General features: G+C 37.4%; 1 protein-coding gene across 1 annotated transcript in view; it reads left to right on the top strand.

Moving 5' to 3' along the window:
• The first annotated feature begins 2,613 nt into the window (after positions 1 to 2,613).
• The window catches only part of LOC105822164 (platelet-derived growth factor D-like), a 229,014-nt gene continuing 208,393 nt past the window's right edge, over positions 2,614 to 23,234 (top strand). The window contains exon 1 of the mRNA XM_012659114.1: positions 2,614 to 2,768. Coding sequence (XP_012514568.1) covers positions 2,645 to 2,768 — 124 coding nt within the window. The 5' untranslated portion in view covers positions 2,614 to 2,644. The remainder of the gene's footprint in view (positions 2,769 to 23,234) is intronic.

Raw genomic sequence — 23,234 nt, 5'->3', positions numbered from 1 at the left:
ATCTTATTTTCTGTCTTTGTACCACATCTTTCCCACTTTAAATATATTTTTATTAAACATCTATTCTGTGTATAATACCTTAGTTGATATAATCAATCTAATTTGCAAGAATTAATTATTAGATAATATCAAAAACGAGGTTCAGAATACTTGGTTAGGCTTAGGTAACTAAATTTTTTGTTTTATTTTTAATTTTGGATACTTATTAACATTAAAGATCAAGAAAATACTGATTATATGGACAACACTACATTTAATACTTTAAACTCAATATTTCATATAAGATATTGAAATATAATTTCAGCATTTTAATACTTAACATAAGCTGACCTTTTGATACTTGTCATAATAACATAAGCCACTTGAACATTTTCTCATTTTCCCTACATTCTCATATCAGAAGCTAAGTCTGAAATTTAATGAACATTTCCAACCACTTCTAAAAAATGGTATCATATATTACAATTAGCTCCTGTTCTATCCCATTTATCTCTGGCTCCCTTCACTAATTAACATACATATATATTTACTTATTTATGTTCTCTCTCCTCCATTAGATTGTAAGCTCCAAGATATTAGGGACCTTGTCTCTTTTGTTCACTATTTTACGCCCAAGATTTTTACACAAAGGCGTGGCACAGAGGGAAAAGCTAATGCTTAATTAATACTTGTTGAATTAATCAATGACTGAATGCAAACCCAGGTTTTATGTCCCCCTTACTGCCTCTTCCAGAATTTGACTATATTTTTAGACAATGTGTTTAGATCTTGTCTTTCCAGCGGCTTTCAAACTTTTTTGATTACGCCCTACAGAGATACCTTTTACATTGCAGTGCTTGTGTGTGTGGTGTATGTATCTGAAACAAAATATTCATGAAACAATATTATTATCTTATCTCCAATGAACTCTGATGATTAGATTTCTAAGCTATTCTATTTATTTAAAAAATTATGCTGGTATTGAAACTGATTTCATGACCCACAAACTTGCACTTTGTGAAACACTATTTTAGGCCAAAATGCCAATAGAAATGAACCACATTAATCTTTGACTATGTGGAAGGAACATATGTATCCTAGTCAGCATTGGATGGGATAATAATGTCACAAGCCTATCTCTTCCTGAACTTCTTACCCTTCAGCCACTTCTAGAACCTTATGCATGGATATCACTTCCCATACCCCAGACTTTCAGGAGCTGGAAGGCCTGAAAGACAATGAAACATTTCTCTTCCAGATCTCATCAGTGAGAAGTTGAGAAATTATGTCAATTTGGATTTGGAGTCAGCTACAAACAAAACGATATACTAATTTTTTTTCATATAATTCTCACCACAACCATACAAACTAAGAATTGCTACCCTTGTTTTGCAAGCAAAGAAACTGAGGCTCAAGAGGTCAAATGACTTGCTCAAGATGACAAAGCTAGTGAACAGCCATTCTTAACTCACTTCTCTTCAAATATAGTCCCTACCTTGGGGAGACACGTGCATGATGTAGAAATTCTTGGAAACCAGAGGCAGCTCCTCTGGACTGGAGGTTCCAGACACTTAAAGTAGGGAGGCTCCCAAAAACCTGAATAGCCCCTGCTTCTTCCTACGGGCTGTGAAAGCAAAGAGACACATTGTTATCTAGCAACTTCCTCCCCTTGCCCAGTCTGTCTGTCAGTGCTCAACACCACTGGATCCTGTCCTATCGTGCTAGGGGAAGGCTGAGGCATTAAAAAAAAAAAAAAAACCTTAACATTTATTGCTGTACATATTGTACACTTCACCATATGGGCCCCTCACATCTACAGCCCCGTGAGATAGGAAGGACAGCTTTTTTTTCCCCCTAAGAAATTACCCTTAACTCACCTAAGGTCACACTGGAGTCCAAAAGAAGCTCAGACTCGAGCTCCTCTGTGACAGCATTTTTTCACTATACACATAGTGAAATTTTGCCTCAGTAGAATCTGATTTTGGTTATTGTAAAATAAACACTCCCAACTCCAGTCCTCGTTACCAAATCCCACCATCATGAAGGCGAGCGCTGTGGTTTGTGGGTGGATGTACCAGTCACGTTTGGAGAAGTCCTAAGTTTCTACCCTCTCCCAATTCCTCCTGGCCATCTTGTTCCCTGCTTTCTCTCAGGTCCTACAACCAGGGTAAAGCCCAGGGCGGTGGGGACAGTCCTGGCCCATTGTCGAACTGGGCATGCTCAGTGGCGGAGCAGGTTTGGGCCGGGCCTGGGGAGCCGGGGTGCTCGCGCCGCCGCTCCGAGCCTGAGCGCGCGCAGCTCACGGGCGGTCGCCTGGGTCACAGGACGCGGCTGCTCCGCTCGCCCGCCCCGCCAGACGCGGCGCCGCCCGCCCCCTGCAGCCTGTGCTGCAGCTGCTGGCCACCGGAGGGGGCGAACAGACGTCAACCTGTTGTTTGTCCCGTCACCATTTATCAACTCAGCACCACAAGGAAGTGCGGCACCCACACGCGCTCAGAAAGTTAAGCATGCAGGAAGTTTGGGGAGAGCTCGGCGATTAGTACAGCCGCCAGGGCCACGCTGGGCGAGCGCAGGCGGCAGGAGCGCAGGGCGGCGCGGCGTCCGTCCCGGGAGCAGAACCCGGCTTTTTCTTGGAGCGACGCTGTCCCTAGGTCGCTAATCCCAAATGCACCGGCTCATCTTCGTCTACACTCTAGTCTGCGTAAACTTTTGCAGCTATCGGGACACTTCTGCAACTCCGCAGAGCGCATCCATCAAAGCTTTGCGCAACGCCAACCTCAGGAGAGATGGTAAGAGACTCGCTTTACTTTTTAATGTAAACGATAATCATATTTGCTGTTGTTGGCATTGTTCTTTCTGGGATTTTTTCCCCCTTCTTTTTGAATCTTCCCTATGAACCCGGTCTGAATGCATTGTTTTGGGAGGGAGGTCTCGTGCCTGTACCCAGTCCTGAGAAAGCCCCTTCTTCCGGAATGGGACTGAGGGATGTGGGACGCAGCATGCTGGAGGGGATAGGATGAGTCAGGTGGCTCATCTCGTTGAACCCTTGAGAAGTCATTTTGGTGTTAAATGGGTCTCTGGTACCAGGATGCGGTGCCTCATCCCGGAGTTGGAGAAAGTTGCAGGCTGCGCCGCCCCTCGGTCAGACTCTAAACCTTTTAAACTTGTGATAGGTGGAGGGGCTCAAAAGTGGCTGTCTCTGGGCGGCTTATTTTTATTTTTATTTTTTTAGTGGGGGAGAGGGAATGATGCGTTTCAGTCTAGCAGTTGTATCTGGAACAGAGTGAGGATTTGTTTATATATTATTTATTTTTAGGAGATGGCCGTGTGCAGCAGGCATATTGCCATTTCCGTCCCCTAAGTGACTTTCATTGGAGTTCAGCGTGGCTCAGAAACTCAGAAGTCCGGAGACTAGGACTTCTGGGGTTTCATCTGTACCACAGGGGGACCAGGCTTCTGCTGCTAGTTTCCTTGCGTAGAAGGCTTTTTGCAAGCTGTTTGCAAGGAGCAAAGCTTGAGACAGCTGTCCTAAGAAAGGTCCCAAGCAAGCTTGTTTGTTTTCCTTTACTGTGGAAGACACCTGGGTCCAGAGACCCTAAGTTGAGTTTATTTACTTTCCAGGGCCTCCACCTAGATCTCAAGTTGATTTATCGTTCAATTCCTGCTGCAGCTGATGTTCCCAGCAATTTGCAGCTGTTTCTGCCATGTACCTGAATGGACCCATAAGTTTTTGGTTTTTATTTCTTTCTGCATCAATATCCTTCTCTCCTGCCTGCTTACCCAGGGAGACCACCAAGCTATTCTTGATGGCTTCACTGTTTGAGCTGGCAATGTTTGACTGTCTTACTTGGTAAATTCATATTAGCCCTCTTACTGGCTTATCAAGTTTTTTTCTTGGTATGTCCTTAATTTGGACTTGACTGAAGGACTTTTGGACTTTGAAGGGAAAAAAACTTTATTATATTTTCCAGTGACAAGTAGACTGTGGATTTCAGTATGCACAAGTCACCTGCAGTGGTGTAGGTGTGTGATGGGAGAAGCCACAGAGAGTCACCTTACATTATAACTGTGTTTTTATATAAAATATTACAGCAGTGCATTTTTGATAATCCTCTATCTTAGTTAAGGCACAAAATTTTCTAAACTTAAGAAAAGGTTCGACCAAACTTTTTATGGTTTTGTTTCATGCTTTAATGTTCACACTAGGGACAGATCTTCTCCTAGATGATTTTTAGGATTTGTTCATGTTTGTACTTTATATGTCCTTTTAGCTGCATAGGGTAAAATTGCACTTATAATTTGCATGACTTCATAGCCATAATTTTGTAATCGTTAGCCTCCCAAGTATCAGTTACAAGAAGTCAAGGACAGAAAATGAAAAGTATGTAACCATTGCCCATTTCACCCAAGATTCTGACTAAAACCAAGTCATGCAGTTTAGCATTTTTTTTGGGGGGGGGGAAGGGAATGATCTAAACTTGGTTTCCATTGTTAAAACTCTATACATCTGTCTAGGCTATATGGAAAGTGCATTTTTTCCTCAAAATTTTAAAAACTACCCTGAATTTCTTATTTCTTCATATTTTAGTTAAAGCTATTTTGCAATTACTCTAATAGTCCACACACACACACACACACACACACACACACACACACACATATATTTTGATTAGATTTTATTGCTCAATATTTTTCTCAATGTCATCTTACAAATAAAAATTAGGAAGGAGGAAAAGGTAGTTAGGCATAAAAAATTGTTTTATATAGAGTAAAAAATGTCAACAATCATAATGAGTTGTTAGTTTGGGAAATTCAGAATTGTAGTTTTTTCTTAAATAAGCATGCATTCTCCAAGACGGGCAGTATTGTCCCCAAGAGGGTGAAATTGGATCTTAGGGGGTGAAAAAAATCTTAGATATTGTAATGGTTTGTGTTTCTCCGAAGGGCTAGCATATGTGAACAGATACACTGTTCTGTGGTATTAACATTCGTAGGGAGGGAGAGTGATTTAAAAAAAAGTCTAAAAAGGCTCTTTATTGGGGTGATGGGTTAGTGATAGTGAGAAAAACGTTGAGAAACATTGCCATAGAGTCTTGGTGAAAGAATAAGAATAAAAAATCTTTCAAAAAGGCTAGACAACATCTGGAAAATCTTAATGGCAATAGTTGAGCTGACAGAAAGTAATAACTTATTAAATTAAAATCTTGTTCTGATTCCAAATGTTAACAACTTGCTCTCCCCAATTTCCCTACTGGCTCATTGAAGGAGACAATATTCTTGCACGTTTGACTATCAGATTCACATACTATATAAAGTTGAGAAGAATATGGACATGGAATATAATCAGGGGAAAGATAGAAAATAAAAGTTTCCAAACATTAATTTAGGATCTTTACAAAATCTGGCTCTCAAAATGCAAATGGTAGGACATCACAACAAAAAGTTAGATGTGACTCTTGAATAGAAGTTTTAGAAACCATATCTGATGATGGACATGTCTTCGCACTTGAATACCATCCATTTATTCTTCCAGCCTTGTTAGGTGCTGCCTAATATTGAGGTCAGGAAGGGAACAAAGAGGACAGGTGTCCTGTCCAGGGCATGAGGTATGTTGGATCCTGTCCAGCCTGATACACAAAAAAACTTGTTTTTAATCTACTGTGCCGAATAACTTCAGATAACTGGAGTAGCTAAGAAAGAAGGTGGACATAACATAGTGTTAGGGTTACTAAATGATACTTTCATTCTACCCGTTATAGGAGGCTTCTTGCTGCTGTCTCCTGGCCTTCCAAAACTTTCCATCACAATGTATTCTTGTTCTAAAGGGATATCTGCAGAGCCCTTCTACCTGCGGAATGGCTAAAGGTGGCCCAGTGGTGGAAGGTGGTTGAATTTGGCCCCTCTCTCAGGGAGGAAATGAGGTTCTATAGCTAAGAAAGATTAAAATATAATAATTCACAATACTTAATTGAATATTTACACTTTATTATATCATATTTATTATTTATTAATCTTGTTCAAACTGAGTTATTTTTGATACTGATCCTGCCTCTGGGCACAGAGCAAATCTTAGTTTACCAATAGCATCCACATATTCTTATTTTAGTGCCTATGCAGTTAGTGCTTTGTAATAATAACTGGCCACAACTAAGTGTTGCTCAGAGTGTGGATCAAGAAGTGTAAAGGAAGCAATTAACTGGCGGTATTACTTACTTATTTTAAATCCTAACTAGATAGAATTTCCTGCCTAGGGGGTTAAGAATACAGATGCACTCTTCATCTTCTTGACCTTTTGTAGCTTTCAGAAAGTATGGGTGTTGGTGGTAAACAATTCTGAATTTAGTCCTGTTTGGATAATACACCAGTACTTGAATCATCTATTATGTTATCATTATCTAGTGATAGGCCTGCAGTTTTGTGCTGTCTTAGATTCTAAAGTAATCAAGCTCCTTTCTTAAATAATGTGGCTTTCTATTATCATTTTTGATGACAGCCCATTGACTTCAGTGCAAAGATCAGAGCTTATAGGAAAGGCAACAAAACAAAGGACAATATAAACAAATTATTTTTAAAGTATCTGAAAGCTAAGAATCAGATTAGTGACTAAATCTTATGTTCTTCTGTGTTTATATTTTTTGTTCAACTCTAAGGGCGTTAAAGCCTTATAATCTTATAAAGCATAGTGGTGATTACATATTTTAAATGCAACATGGCTTTGACCTGACACTGCAGGTAAATTCTATTTAATAGAGATTCTTTTAAAGAGGAGAGTTTAGCCATGTGTCTTTATGCTGTAGAGTGGAGGATGTCATTAGGTTTTGAGTTACATTAATGACCATCGTGAGTTCATTGAATGACAGTAATTTTTGTCTACAGGATTTTCCTTTCAGTGAATGAAAGCAAAACTGTATTGTTTCAGAACAATTATTCAAACAATGGAGCAGAGCTACAGTCACTGATCTCTAATGACTAGCCATAAGTGTGAGTGTGCCGTCACGGAAGACACTGAGCATATGTGGTCTCAGAGCCCCATCATTGTAAGAGTCTAGAAGGATATGTGTATTTCTGTCTCTGTCCTTGAGAGCTGAGTCATAATGTAAATCATCTTCCTTCTGGAACTTACTCTTGAACTTTCTTCGCTAAAATAATCTGATTAGTGTAAAAAGGCAGTTCCGGAACACCTTAATACAATCCTTCCTTTTATTTAAAACAGGGAAATCTTTTAGGTGAACCAGGCATAGGACATTTCTAACTCATCTATGCCATGTCATTTAGGGGATACATTGATCTTTCACAAAAGGACCAAGATGATTTGAGAGTGGACATGAGTTACTGAGCTACCTGGACTCTTTCAAGGTTTTCTCTTTTCAGATCATTCTTTACTTGAATTGGACTGTCTTCTAAACACACGGAGTGGTATAGTGAACACTGGAGACTCAGAAGGGGGAGTGAGAGGGAGTGAGGGATGAAAAATTACCTATGGGGTACAATATACACTATTTGGGTGATGAGTACACTAAAAGCCTGGACTTTACCACTATTAGATGTATACGTATAACTGAATTTAACTTGTACCCCCTAAATCTATTAAAATAATAAACAATATCACCAGAAGTCCAGAAAAAAAAATAAAGGTGAAAGATAACACAAGTAGTTCTTTATCCCAAGCTCTGCTGCTCACCACTGCAGTAACTATTATTCATTTATTCAATGATTATTTTTTTGCATCTCAGTCTATACCCTGTTCTGGAAGCTTGGTTATCTACCGCAATAGGCGTGAAATATGCATGGTTCCTGCCTTCTTGTAATGTATAGTCTAGTGGAAAATGTAGACAAGTAAGTAGTCAGTTCCAGTATATTACATGTATCTTTCAGATATATTCTGGAAAGTGCTAAAATTTTCTAAAAGTGCCTTAGAGGTCAGTGCACAGGTATTGAGGAGGCTGAACACGTGTAGCATGAGGTTCTCCACTCTTTCATCAACGGAATAGCTCCACATGTACGTCCACACTTCTGTGACACACATTTGAGTTCATCATAAGATTTTTATTTTAAAGAAAGAGTGTTTTGCAGTCAAAGTGTGAAAGCTCTTTATAGTGTGATGGGTGTTTTAATGGAGGAAATGCACTGAGGTGTGGGAATTCATAGTAGCATGTAATACAGACTTGAGGGATTGGGAGAGGCTTCCTGGAGGAAGTGGTGTCTAAACTGAAGAATGAACGATAAATAGGGGTTAAGAAGTTGGGGGCAGTCAGGAAGGAGTTTCGCAGTGGAGAGAACGGCACTTGTCAGATTTGGAGATGAGAACGCAGGTGAGCAAGTGTCCACTAGTGAAAGACATGAGGACAAATGTTAGCAAGTTTGGCCACTATGCTGAGGGCAGTGGGAAGCCATTGAGAGATTTCATTTGGAGGGAGATGTGGCCCATTCTGTGTTTGAATGCTGAGGGTTTGAGTTTCTGAGGAGTCAGCCAGGCCAGTGCTGTATTCAGAGCCAGTTTTCCTCCACCCTCACTGCCTGTGGGACACGGACAAGACTGAATTATTTCATTTTCAATACCGAATCCCTGAGGTCTCCCTGCCAAGGCTGCCTCCCTGCAGCTCAGCACGGCAGATATGCTTTTGTTAACCGTATCTGAGGTCTCAGCAAGGTAAAGTAAATGGTGACAGTAACCTGTCTAGTGTTTGACAACATTTTAAGTTATTTTGAATATCTACATTTCAGAATTAATGCAATTTAAAAGGGAACGTTTTTAGGTTAACTTTTACATGAGGGACAGTTTCAGCACAAAGCTACAGGGGGATAATACATAATAGCGAAAAGAAGAGAATCTAAGACAAAAGCCAAAGCAAAAATGTTCTGCCTCCCCATACAGTATTTTGGGACCAAATGTAAGTCAGAAATAAAGGAGAGGGCCCACAGGACAACCCCAATGTGCATAAGTGCGCATACAAGAAGAAATTCTTTCTTCTGAATTTTTTTTCCCCAGAACAAGAGTAAAGGATGCCTTGTTTCTTTCAAGTATCGATGATGCATATAATAATATATCTTTTCCCTCATCTACACCCTGGTATTCTGACATCTATGTATTAGCTTTCAAAATTGATAGATTAATACTCTATGCTTTTGTGATTTGTGGGGTGTGCAGTTTAGTGATTTTTGTGTGATTAGGAGGCGGGGAGGTCTGTGGAAACACCATAGCGTAGGCATGTGAGTTATCTTTCATTATGAGGAGTGATCTCTTCTCAGACTTTAGGTTTGGCACTTGAACACTTTTTTGTAGAATGTATTTATGAAGACAGTTTTGGATGAAGTGTTTTGCCTATAAAATAAGCCAAACATGATTTGAAACCTCATATATTAGGCTTCTTTTAAATTTTTATTTTATTATGCATTTACTTTTGGTTAACATAAAAATTGTACATATTTGTCATGTGCAACTTGTTCTTTTGAAATACATGTACATTGTCAAATGGCTAAATAAAGCTAATTAACATATCCATTACCTCACATATTTATCATTGTTTTGTAGTGAGAACACTTAAAATCTACTTTCTTAGCAATTTTCAAGAATACAATACATTGTTATTAACCATAGTCACCATGTCGTATATATTAGGATTCTTTATTTTTAAAATTTGAAATCCAACATTCCTTCTCTGAATTGAAGGAGTTCAGGGACACTTGCTGGGCGTGACCTCTGAGCAGGGATTGAATGAGCTGCATTGGTTCCGAACAAGTTATTTCAGACCCACTATGAGAAGATGCTGACAAGTTCTGCATTTAAAACATTTAATAAGCAATATAGCAACCACTTACTTTTACAAAAGTTAGCTATTCAGAAACCTCAGCTATAGAAAATACAACCAAATGAAATAACAAATATGCAACAAATCCACTTCAAAGCTAAAATCAGTGTCACAAAATGCGTAAATGAGTTTGTAAGGATCATGCGGTAGACACTGAAAGATTATGTGTCTTTATTTTCCATGTTATTCTATCACGCTGGTTTATGTGGCTCTCATACCCACAGCAAAATAGGAGTGTGGTATTGAATAGAGAAGAGGACTGGTTTGAGTTATTCACATTATTAGCATTGAGAAATGACAGCTGGTAGTTTTCCTGCCTCCTCTTGTATTTCTGGGCCTTGAAAAGCATCTGTAAGACCTAAGCAAGCCCAGCTGGCTTAGGCTTCTTATTGAACAAGGTGAAAATAGTTCCAACCTGTCTCTAAATGTCACTAGGGAATTACTGTATGACAGCTCAGTAAAGTTGTTGATTTTTAACCTATTGTCCTTGAGCCATAAAGAAAGTTCAGATTATATGTCTGAGTTTACCAGGTTCATAAGCTGGAAATGGTACTAGCTTAAGCATATATGGATTTCAACCAGAAATCGACAATGTTTACTATGAAAACGTTGTGGAAAATAATGATTATAGCCTTGATGATAATAAACTATTATTATCATTCCTCTAGTGGTAACTAATAGATTTGTGTTACTCAAGAAGGAGGTGAATGGTGATTTTACTGGCCCTTTGGATTAGACCCTTTGGGGTACAGAATCCTCTGTAACTTGAACAAAGACAGAGAACACATCTACCAAACTTTCATACTTAAGCTGGGAAAAATAGTTAATAGGTTGGATCAGAGGCAGCGGTTGGCAGACCTTTTTTGTAAAGGGCCAGATGGTAAATATTTTAGGCTTTTCAGGTTGTATGGTTTTTGTTGCAACTACTCAACTCTGCCATGACAGCATAAAAGCAGCCTTAAGAAATTACAAAGTCAGACTCTGTTCTGGTCAATGCAAGTCTGAGTGTGTTATGCTCTTGGTCCCTCTCTTTTGTATGATTCTACCTCTAACTCCTTTAGCTCCATGACCTAAATCCGTAGAATTTAATACTCATCTATCTTTAAACCTTCCCATCTTATTGGCTCCATCCCTTCAGCCAGCAAGTATGTTCAAGTTTCTTCCCATCATCCCACAACATACACAAGTTGTTTTTCTGTTTCTTTTCACTTTATCATCATTTCAACTTCCTTGGTCTCATCACAACTCAGTGTCTCTACCTCATCTCCTCTCCTGTATGCATTGCGATTTGAAATCGTCCCCACTGCTCCACTGAGCTGCTCTGGGGTAGTTCACTAGGATTGGTAGTCTCCTCGGGGATTGGCCGCTCTCTCCTCGAAATGTTCTCTCCCTTTGCCTTGACGCTGCTCCTGCTTTGTCTGAACTACTCTGAAATGACAAGTTGGAAATGGTGATGGAAATGAAGCCAAAACTAACACAGGACTCATTGCAGGTTCTTTGGAGAAGCAAGTGGGAGAAAGCCTTAAAAAGCATATTTTATGTTTTATTCTTTCCCTGTCATCATTACGAATAGGGAAAGAAGTAGGAAAGATTTTTAGAATGTAGTGGGAATACTGTTAATATATAAAAAAGAACATTCCAAGATAAAAATAATGTCCTATTATAACCTATCAAGTTATACAGTTGCCACATTTTTGAGGACAATTTTTTTAAATGGGAGGATATTTATAACTATAGAAATATGACATTGAACACATACATACTTTTTTTTTGTTGAATACCCTTTTGTTTTTTTATTTCCTTGGCTGAGTCTTCCTGTCTGTCCTATAAATATTGGTATGTTTTCTAGGACTCTGACCTCAGACTTCCCACTTTTTTCTTCCTGCTCCTCTCTGAAAGATCTTAGTTTATCCAGGGTCAGTTGCTACTTATGTGTAAATGACCCATACATCTACATGTTCTTCTTCTGCCTCTTTACTGAGCCCTAGAATTGTCCTTTTATTTCACTACTTGAGGTCTGCAATGGTTGATCCCACTTGTAATTAAAGTAAACTCTCCAATTTGGTAAATAACTGTGTGAAATAATTAGTTTTTAAAATATTAGGTTATCCATTCAATGGTGAATTTCTTACAAGTAGTAATCCTTTTTTGTTGTTGTTCTTCCAGACACATCAGAATTGTTTTTGAACAAAGTGTCGAGTGAACATACAGATCAGGTATCGCATTTTAGATAGAGGAGTTACACCACTCTGTGTAGACTTTCCTGACTCCCAACCCTCTCCAGGTAGAACTGGCTCCTCCTTTATTTATCCCACATTTCTATCACAAAGCCTGCAATAGTGCCTATTTATTTACATATCTGGTGTCTGTGGATATATATGTACTAACTGTATTCAATACAACTGAACATCCGTATTGTACGTTTCACTGGCTGGCACATAGGAGAAGCCCAATAAGTTTTGATGGATCAGTAAATCAGTCAGTGTCCTCTTTTAATATCAGATCTTTGGGCTACATGAGCGCTCTTACTATCAGATTGTAAGCAAACAGAAGAATTCTGTTTTAACTCTTAATGTAGCAAGGCTGTCAGATTTCTGCCTTAATCATCTGGATGGCCGTTATATTATTGAACAGGACAAGGAGCATAAGAGGAAGAGTGGATTAGAGAAAGTCACAGAGATAGAAAATTAATTTTGGGACACTTTAATCTTTAGCAGCTCATACAACATCCATGTGGAGAAACAGAGGTAGGAAGGCAAGAAAGAAACATGTATTTGCATGAAATGCATGCACAGTGAACAGGAAGTAAATAACTATGTATTATGTTTTTGAAGTAAATGGGATTCATGTTTGTGGGTGCATGATAATAATACCTGGTATTTCTTAAGTGCGTTTAACATAGCAAAGTGCTTTCATACCTGTTATAAACAGTGGCTTGGTGTGAAGAACTAGTTATATGTTTCCAAAAGACTTTGCTGAGAATCCCAAGATTATGCGTACTTTTATGCTGCCACTTTAGGCATAAGCATGATGTTTTGGGTTAATTTTTGACTAATATTAATGAAATGTGGAGAATTTTCAACTGTCTCAAAAAAGCAAAAACAAAAACCAACAAAACTTCACTCATAACTCCTACTAGAATGGATCCTTTTTGGTATACCTTTTCAGTATTAGTATTTAAGTACTTTTACACAAAATTCATGCTATGTAATAAAGGGTTAGAAAAAAGAGGTGGAAATAAATTAAGAATAAGGAAACAAGTCTTAAGAGTCAGTTTGAATGATAGACTTTGAGGAAAAATTAATGCATCTTCATTCTGCTTATAAATTTATCTATGGAAGAACATGTTTATACCGTGTTATTTTACTGAGGATAAAACAAGAGAGTTGTTATTGAATATAAAAGTCTTCATTTGCTATAATAACAAAAACCTCATTGACAAAGTTGCTAAACATGAAATTAAAGGATTTTTAAACATTTGTTAATTGAAAAAAAACAAACTAGAAGGGAGTGAGAGCTATTTGGAATTTAGTTTAAGTACAGTGTATGGGGGGGTTATTTAAATATTTTAGGAAGAGCCACTGTGCCTATAATGTTTTGATTCTTTAGTTTACTACTTTTCACCAAAACCAACTGCAATGAACATACATAGTACTCATTTATTCAACAAGTATTTATTAAGTACTGACTGCATGCAAAGCTCTAGCTAGATGAAGCACTATAAAGCAGAAACAGTTAAACCTAAGGCATAGTCTCTACTCTGTTAAAGCTTAACACTTTGGCTGAAAAAAGAAAATATGTATGTGAATAAATATAGGGCAAGGGAGCGCTATATGAGGGCCACCATTAAGTGACTTAGGGATTTTTTTTTAAAGAACCCTGATTTCAAGATTCTGTCCTGTTGATCAAACTATAATTGTAAATTATCCACCTTAATATTGGTTCAGTAAAAAAATTTTTTGAGTTTTTCTTGAGCACAATATTATTTAAAGATGGAAGACAAATCCCTTCTAATTAAGTTATTATTATTAGTTAAAATTTGAGCAGAAAGGTAACATTTAATTGTAGGACTGGGAATTATTGTTTCTTGATTTTTCTTTTGTGTGTTCAGATTTTAGGCTAAAAACTCCTGAATCATAAAAACAAATATATAGACTCAGTTGTCAACCCACTATGACTTATTATAACTTTCTATTAATAATATCTATATGCAATATGATTATTTGACCACTGGATGGCAGTAGACAAAGACAGCTTTGTGCATTGTATTTTGTTTTCCTCCCTCGTGGTTGGGAATGTAAATTAGACTCTAGGGTACTCTTGTATTTTCCACATACCTTGAAGAAAATAATCTAGGAATATTGGGAATCTATCATTAATCTACAACTATTCTATTCTGTATGATGTCAATAAATTTTAGATATAAATAAAACATGTTGAGACAATTTAGATGACTGTTTTACTGCTTTGCACTCTTTACACATCAGTTTGTATGCATGTGTAAAATTTGTGAAAGTCCAACTTAGAAGCAGTGATTAGTTGAAAATAACTTTTTGAACAACTGTGGCATGTGTGCAGCCATGAGTCAAAAAATTTCCTTTGGACACATGACTTGCTAGTTGGCCACTCTAGACTTGCAGGAAGTCCCTGAATACTCCTTATTACTTGCCAGGTTTATCAAAAATAAGTTACTTTGGAGGATAACAGCATTATTACCATTTTAGAAGTGAGAAATCATCCTTTCAAAATGTTGTGGTATCTGAGATCCTAAGGAAACACGAGCGGAGTGGCGACCATGTAGAAATGTAAGAACATGAAACCTGCATCTCACTACCACGATGCTGAACAGTAATCAGAGATTGGTGTGCAATAGCCACATCATTGCTGCACATAAGTAATTAGGTTGTGTTCATATGGCTTTTATTAAAGCAAATTGCAAAGTGGATACAAAATTGACCATTTTTAGTGAAAGCTTTGGGGCAGATTAGAAAACAGTGTTTTGGGGTTTGTACTAGGCGCCTAGTACAAATAGTGGCCCCTAAAGATATCATGTCCTAATCCTGGAACCTCTAAATGTTACCTTATATGGCAAAGACTTTTGAAGGTGTGATTTACTTAAGGATCTTGAGATGTGGGGATTATTCCGGATTATGAGTGCCCCCTAACTGCAATCGCAAGTGTCCTTAGAGGAGAGAGGCAGAGGGAGATTTGACATAGGCAGAAGAGACAGCTATGTGACCACAGAGGCAGAGATTCGAATAATGCAGCCATAAGCCAAGGAATGCCAGCAGCCACAAGGATCTGGAAAAGGCAAGGTGGGCTCTTCCCTGGAGACTCCAGAGGGAGTATGGCCCTGCCAATGTAACCAGCTCTATGAACTACTTTCAATGACCCCTATATGTTTTTTTTTAATAATCCTCTACCTTTAACTACTTGACCTTTTGAGTCATTTCTCAGAAATGGTGGATTTTCTGCAAGACAAAGCAGTTGAGATTCTAAAGGCTCCTGGGCAGACTTCCTGACATCAAGACTTACCATCCATCAGAGCAACCTGCCCCATGCATGTAACCCCTTGTTATTTGCAACAAAACCTGCCAAAATGCATGTAATCCCTTGTTAATTTCTCCTCTTTAAAAAACCCAGACTCTCTTTTATTTGGGGAGATGAATTTGATGCTGTTTTTCCTATTCTCTCAACAAGACATCTTTCATGTTAAAATTTCCTTTCTTCCTTGGCACTCCTCCTTGTCTCAATAATTGGCTATCTGTGCAATGAGTAAACAGATGTAGGCCTCAGCTGAAACCCCCTTGTGGTTTCAGTAACACCAATACCTTGATTTTGGCTCATTGAAACTGATTTCAGACTTTCAGCCTCCAGAATTGTAAGAGAATAAATGTGTGTTGTTTTAAGCTGATAAGTTTGTGGCAATTTGTTACAGCAGTAGCAGGAAACTAATACAATCTTTGCCATGAAAGACAACAGTTGAACTGCCTAGTTTGTTGAGTCCAGTTTTCCAGCCATTATAAAATGTCATTGGCCAGTAAATTTACATTGATGGTTTAATGGTGTATTTAGATTTCTGCCCTTGAGAGTTTTCTATTAATAATAAGACAAGCCTCACTTCTATACTAGCTCTGTATCAAAAAGTTTTAAAAATGCTGGCTCCAAGTTTTACCTACTTTTCAGATAAGATTAAGTCCTTAGATAATGATAATGACATTGTCCTACTTCATTATATTATAGTTGATTCTTAAAAACTTCCATTAACCCACCGTGTCATTTATTCATTTGTTGGCTTATATGTTTATTAATTTTTTATTCCATAAAGGTCTATTGTAAGTTCACTGTGTGTCTACTTCTGTACTAGGTTCTGGGGCTAAAGTGTTGCAAGTGATGTGATAATTATTTTTTAAATTTACTAATAAATGTGATGATGGCTAACATTCACAGAGTACTTAGTAGTGCTCAGAGTCTGCTGATGTCATATGACATATGTAAGTATTAATACAATGATGACAGTATATATTAGGTGGTAGAAGCCTAGAAGAGAGATATAGCAGGTCCTTGAATTACACCATTTTGTTCAACATTGTGTCCTTATAAGGTTGATGAGAAAAAAAAAATTGATTCCATGCCAGGGCCACTGTCCGTATAGAGTTTACACGTTCACCCATGTCTGTGTTGGTTTTCTCTGGGTACTCCAGTTTCTTCCCGCATCCCAAAGAGTGTACGTGAGGTGGTCTGGTGTATCAAAACGATCCCAGTCTGAGAGAGAGAGAGAGAGAGAGAGAGAGAGAGAGAGAGAGAGAGAGACAGTGGAGTGTGTGTGTGTGTGTCTGTGTGTCTGTGTTTCTGTGGGTGAGCACAACTTGCGATGGGATGGCATCCAATAGGGGTAGGTTCCCACCTTGTGTCCTGAGCTACTGGGATAGGCTGCAGCCACCCTTGACCCTGAACTGGAATAAGCAGGCTGGAAAATGAATGGATGAATGAATGAATACAAATTATCATAAAATAAAAATTCATAAAGTATTAGATAATCATACGAGTGCATGACAATGAATGATGCCAAACAAAAGTACTGCTTGAGCCCAACAGTATTTGTTCTTGTTTCTTTTTGAATTGCATGGTAGGAGGAGCTGCGCCTTAACAATGTTTGCTTTGCAAACATTTACTTCTTGATTTAACCCACCATGACCGCAACCACTGTCAGGCACTGATTCACAAAAAATTGGGTAAATAATGATCTTATTTGTTTTTATTCATCTTCTTTAAATGTATGTGTACCTCACATCTATGTTAGTGTTTAATATTAGTTAATATTAGTTAATATTAATTATGGTTTGCGTCTCTATTTAGAAGTTTAGTGTTGTTTTGTGACCGGAAATATGCCGTAGGAACTTAACTCTCGTATATCTCAACAAACCTATGGTAAAATTAGTTATACTATACATCCTTTTACGAAGTTGAGGTTTCCAAGAACCTATCATCAACATTTAGTGAGTACTTACTGTATCTAGATGCATTATTTGCAAATATTAAGATTATTGGAATTTTTGAGTTTAGGATAGAATCAGAGAATTCCAGGTGAATTTCTGAACCCAGCTCTTGTCACTCTAGGCCATCGTTGTCCAAGAGAAGTATAATATAAGCCAGTGTTATTTTTAAAATGTTAATTAGTAACCACATAAAAAAGTAAAAATAAATGCATGAAATTAATTTTAATATATTTTATATAATCCAATATGTAGTCCAAATATTATCATTTGAATGTTTAATAAATATTTTAAAGTTATTAAGGTTTCTTTAAAATTTTTTTATCATACTAAGTCTTCAAAATCTGGTATGAATTTTACACTTACAACATATCCTATTTCAGACTAGCCACATTTCAAATACTCAGTAGCCACGTGTGGCTAGTTGTTGCCAATTTGGACAGTTGCAGCTCTTAAGATCATTTATTTAGAACAACACAAGTTATTATTGGTCTATTCCCAACATAAAAAAATTTAATTTATGCAAGCTATTTCTCTCTCTCTTTGTTTCAATGTGTTGAAATCTACCGAGCCACTTTTTAGAGAAATTAACAGCTCAGCATGGGCAAGTTTTATGTGGTTTATATTTTATTTTGTTATTATTGCAACATTGGTACAGTTGATGTTTCTGGTTACTGTCATGTATTATCTTTAAAAAAACCCAACAACTTACAGTCATCTAATAAACTTACAGTGGACCAGGCTACTCAGTTTTTATACCAGGTGCAGAATTTCTGATATTTCAGAAGTTTCTTACGAAAACAGTAGCTGGCATGAGTGGGAAAAACTGTGTTTAACCAGCATTGATATTGCTTTTCCTTTACAACTTAATTTGACTTAGGCAGTGATAATGTTCTCTTTTATCACTTGACCATTTTTTAAAAATTACTCTTTCTGGCCAATAAGTAATAAAAGATTTGTGAATAATAGAATCCTGTCATCTGTTGGGGGGTTTAACCTATTATATATTTGATACAGATTTTTACTAAGTGACTCACGTCTCCTTGGATTTAGAGGCCTTGGCTAGCATATGTTTTGGAGTATGACTTTTTAGGAAAATTAAATGTTATGAAAACTGTTATGCATTTTAGAATTTCAGACCTTTTGCTTACGCTGTGACCTAGAATTTCAAGGTAATTCATAAAAATTATTATAGAAATATAAATTATTCTTACTTTTGCTAAGTGACATATCTCTACCAAGCTTTTAGTCATTGTTGACATGCCTTTAATTTGCTTATAATTTGGGCAAGCAAAAGCATTCTATCAAGTAAAATGGCTTGTAAGGGTGTCCTGTTTTTCCTTAAGTGACTTTAGAAACCTGTATGCATTGGATTGTGTTCCAATGACAGGCTCGTATATAATGATGCTCTGTAAAACTTTCATTGCTGCAAAATTTATTCCTTCTATTTGTGGGGAATTCAAGTTGTCCATTTCGATGTCTTACCACGTGAAGGGCCAAAGCACGGTGTACCGAGTTGTCAAAACAAGCACGCAAAATCAGAAAGGCTTGTTCTAAGGAAGAAACTCCTTGAGATCAGAATCTCTTCAACAACCCTGTATGTATGAGAGCACAGCACGACTCTAGTGCTGTTGAAAACATTTTATTCAGAAGTCACTTTTCGTTTTTCAGCAATGAAATAGTTTTAAAAACAACTACTTTTTTAGTATGCCCTGGTGCCTGGTATGCACCGTACTCACTTATTTCTATCTGAAATTATATCATTTATTTTCATTTGTTTATGTTCTGTCTTCCTGCAAGAATATAAGCTCTGTAAGGATTAAGACTTTGTTTCTTTTATTCCCTACTGTATCCTTTTTTATATCTCTTTTATTCCCCACTGGCTCCTGGAATAGTACCTCTTATATAGGAGGTACTCAGTAAATGTTTGCCAAATGATTGAATGAACAACAGCAGAGTGTAGTTCAAGTGAAGCTCCAACTTGTAGCAGGAGGAAAATGTCTGTGGTAGCAGAGGTGGACTAACTTTGATGCTAATGAGGTTTAAGCTTCAGGCCCACTTTCTTGGTTAGCCCTTTCCAAGGCCCTATTACCTATTTTTATATTCGTAATTTGGTGTTCTTTTTCTTAAAGAAGGCATCCTACACTGTATAAGAAGCATCAGACTCCACAAATCTGGATCCTTCCCTGGTATTATGGTCCCTATCTAGTCATTTGAAGTCTGCTCTGAAGAAATGTGGAAATGGGAAAATATCAGATGAACACATTAATGCAGTGGAAACTCTGTTGCTCCAAGAGCAGGATTAACCGCATTGTCTAGTTTGATATAAAACATCCTGACTGAGTAATGTCCTCAGTGATCGTAGTGCTCTCATGTTACATCTGTGGAACATCCTTCTGCTTCCACCATTGAAACACATATATTCCAAAGATCTATTGTATTTGTTCCCAAACATATGTCTTCCAGCTGTACATGTTAAAGTAATTACATAATTTAATTAAATATTGTATGACACAGCAAAACATGATGTAAAAAAGAGAATTGTCTCTATAAATATTTAATTCATTGCTTTAGCCAAACTTTAATGGTGAGTTGGTTTTAAAAAAGTTGTTGAGTTAGTGTATTAGTCTGCTTGGGCTGCCATAGCAAAGTGCCATAGACTTGGTGGCTTAAACAATAGACATTTATTTCTCGTAGTCTGAAGGCTGGGAAGTCCAAGATCAAAGCTGCCGGCAAATTTGATTTCTGGCGAGACCTCTTTGTGGGTAGCAGATGGTCGCCATCTGACTATGTTCTCACATGGCCTTTCTTCCTTGTGCATGTGGAAGGAGACATCTCTGTTGTCTCTTCATCTTCTTATAAGGACCCCCCCCATCCTATAGGATTAGAGCCCTGTCCTTATGACCTCATTTAATCTTAATTATTTCTCTAAAGGCCCTGTCTCCAAATATAGTCACACTTGGGGTCAACACCCCAGCAGATGAATTTTGGGAGAATGCATTTAAGTCCATAACAGTTAGGAGTTACGAGTGAGACAGTTTGTTAGGAGTGAGACAACTGAACTATTCTGCAAAGAATGAAAATAAAAGTAAAATAAGTCTAAAAAGCCTGAAGGGCTCCATATATAAATTGTTTCTCATGTGTCTTTAAGTTTTTCTCTACTTTCAAGAAAGAGAAATTGGAAATTATGGATAAGATATGGACATGGTTTATGTAAGAATGATTACAAATAATTTATCAGTATAAGTACTCAAAGAAAAGGCCTTTGCAGTTCGTCAGAACTTGATCATAGAAATGCACATTTACATGTGTTAAGCTAAAATAAAATGTAGAACTCTCCATTTTAACTGGAATTTTAAATTAATCAATACAGTACTGTTTCAACTATGTTGGATAAGAGTGTATCTAATGCGCGTATGGAAAAAATAATGTATTAAAAAGATGCATGTATTGTATAATGTAGAATTTAATTTATATCAACAGAGGTTAATGAAATTCATTAACTTAAAAGTCTATCCTGATGAGGGACCGTATGGAATAATGATTAAGAGTAACAAGACCTCAGCTGAAATCCTGCCCCTATGACTTGTTAGGTATGTATTCTTAGGAAATTACTCAAGCCCTCTCAGTACTCAAAGTTTAAATAACAACAACAAAACTACATGTATTATAAAGTGTGAAGATTAAATAGTCCCTGTATGCAAAGCACTTAGCGTGATGTCAGGGAAACAGCACTGAATAAATGGTAGGGCATTTAGATGTCTACATTAGGTTGTTGATTGGATTAGGGGTATTTTCACATTTCCACATTTTTTCAGTGTATACCTTAAATGATAAAAGTTGTATCTAACCATAAGTAGTAGCAGCTATGTCTACAATACATTGATATGATGACTTTATAGACTCACTAAATTTTAGCACTGGAAGCCTTCTTAGAGGTAGTCCAGGCCATCTTCTTGATTGATGGTTGATAAAACCATGGCACACATTAGGTGCAGTGACTTCCCTAATGTCACACAGTGGATCAGTGGCAGCATCAGGATTTAAATACAGAGTTTTCTGACGATCATCTGTTGCTTTTTACAAAGTATTGCAGATACCTCCTGTCTATCATTAGGTGAGACAATTGACAATCTCACTAAGATCCATCATAAAATTTAAAGAAAGTGAAATCACCAACACCGAATTTGTCGTATTAGCAATGTCTGCCTTTTTTCCTCCAAAGTTGTGTTCAGTTGGGTAAATATATTTTTGTGGTAAATATAATGACTGTGAATTTTTTAGCATTTAAAAATAATGATAAAAATTGAGATTTTGTGGTTTTTTTTCTTTTTTGGGTGTTGCGTTTAATTTTATTTATACTCGTAACCTCGGCATTCCACTTGTTGGAATATATTCAAGTTAAAGTTGTAGGTGAAGCAAGTTTGCAGCCTATTCGCTGGAGACTTGACTTTTCAGGACTCTGCTTGCTGTATGTAAAAGCATGAATCTAAATAAACTTGGAAGCTAGATGACATTCATTCCTGACTTGTCAATCGAAGTTTTCTTTAATGTCTAAAAGCAATATGTATGCAAATTTTAAGAAAAGGGACAGAAACTCAAGCTGCCTTAAATAATCTAAACTGCATTTGAAAAGTAGACAAATTGATTTTATAATGTAACCAAGGAAAAAAAACTTAAATCCTTTCCTGGTTTTTAAGTAGTGCTTTGGAAGTTAGTTTCTCTTGATTTATCAGTCATTTACTGAAAGCCTATTATATGCCAGGCACCTCACCTGCTAGAGACTTGGTATGACAGTAAAAGAGACATGATTCTCTGCCCTAATGTACTCTGGAGACTCTCAAAGCCAGTAGATTACATGCACCAGATAAGTGTTGTGAGAAGAACAGGACCAAGGAAACACCAAGGAAGGGCTTCTATCCCAGAATTGGGAAAGGATTAAGTCTTCTCTGAAGAACTTGGATTGCCCTAAAATGTAAATGGTGCCTCTGAGGATAGAAATAGATAGGTTAAACCAGACCTTCCACTGCCAGAGTTTATATTGTCCTGGAGACCAAAATCGAATAAGAACTCCAAGAAGCACAGGATTTCTGCTTTATTCTAGAAGCATTGGCTCAAAATCCCTTTCTAATTCATGTTGGCTCCCCTCTAGCATGTTTAGAAATGTGTAGGCTAGACATAGATACTGGATATCAGTTTTACTATAAATCTTAATATCTACTCAGTGATTTTCTAAAACTGGCCCAGCAACCAATTTCTGATATGAAGATGGTCTTTATATCAAAGAGGTAGTTACAGCTTCCTATCAACATTAAAAAAACCAAAAACATATGAAAATATAGCAGACCTTTTAAAATTTCAAACTTAATAGAGAAAACAGTTTTTCTTACAAACTATTAATGATAATATCCCATCCTTATGTCCTGAAAATACACACTATAAGGAAAATCTCCATAACTCCCTGAAAATAACCAGGCCCTCATTTTTCAATGAGCTGTGGGAGTAAGTAACATAGAGCAAACGAACCTCAGAGACATAGTGCTTTCAGAGAGCATCTCTCTTCCCTGGAGTATTCACCGTGGTTACAGAAATTATTAACTGGCTTCGCTCAGGACACCCCGAGTGCAGGTGTCTTTGAAACCATAATGGACATGCAGTACCATGGCTCACATTACTGCTTCTTGATGCATCATCATGTTGAATCCCACGGAAGGCAATGGCCATGTTGGGGTGGCGTACAAGTTGTCCTGTCTGCATTTTCTAGAGGATATTAAAAGAGCGACGTCACTTCCAGGAAACCCTCTCCCTTGTTCTAGTCACAAAGAAGTTCTTAGGGCCTTAGGATTTTCTAAAGCGCTGTCAGTCACCTCTCAGGCTCTCATTTAGCCAAATAAAGAATTTGGAAACTCCTAAACATCTGTACCCCTGTAATATGCTGAAATAAAAAAAA

Source organism: Propithecus coquereli, unplaced genomic scaffold, assembly GCF_000956105.1.
Source record: "Propithecus coquereli isolate 6110/MARCELLA unplaced genomic scaffold, Pcoq_1.0 Scaffold6, whole genome shotgun sequence".
Lineage (NCBI taxonomy): Eukaryota > Metazoa > Chordata > Mammalia > Primates > Indriidae > Propithecus > Propithecus coquereli.
The sequence above is the reverse complement of the archived record's forward strand: the minus strand, read 5'-3'. Positions and strand labels throughout refer to the sequence as shown.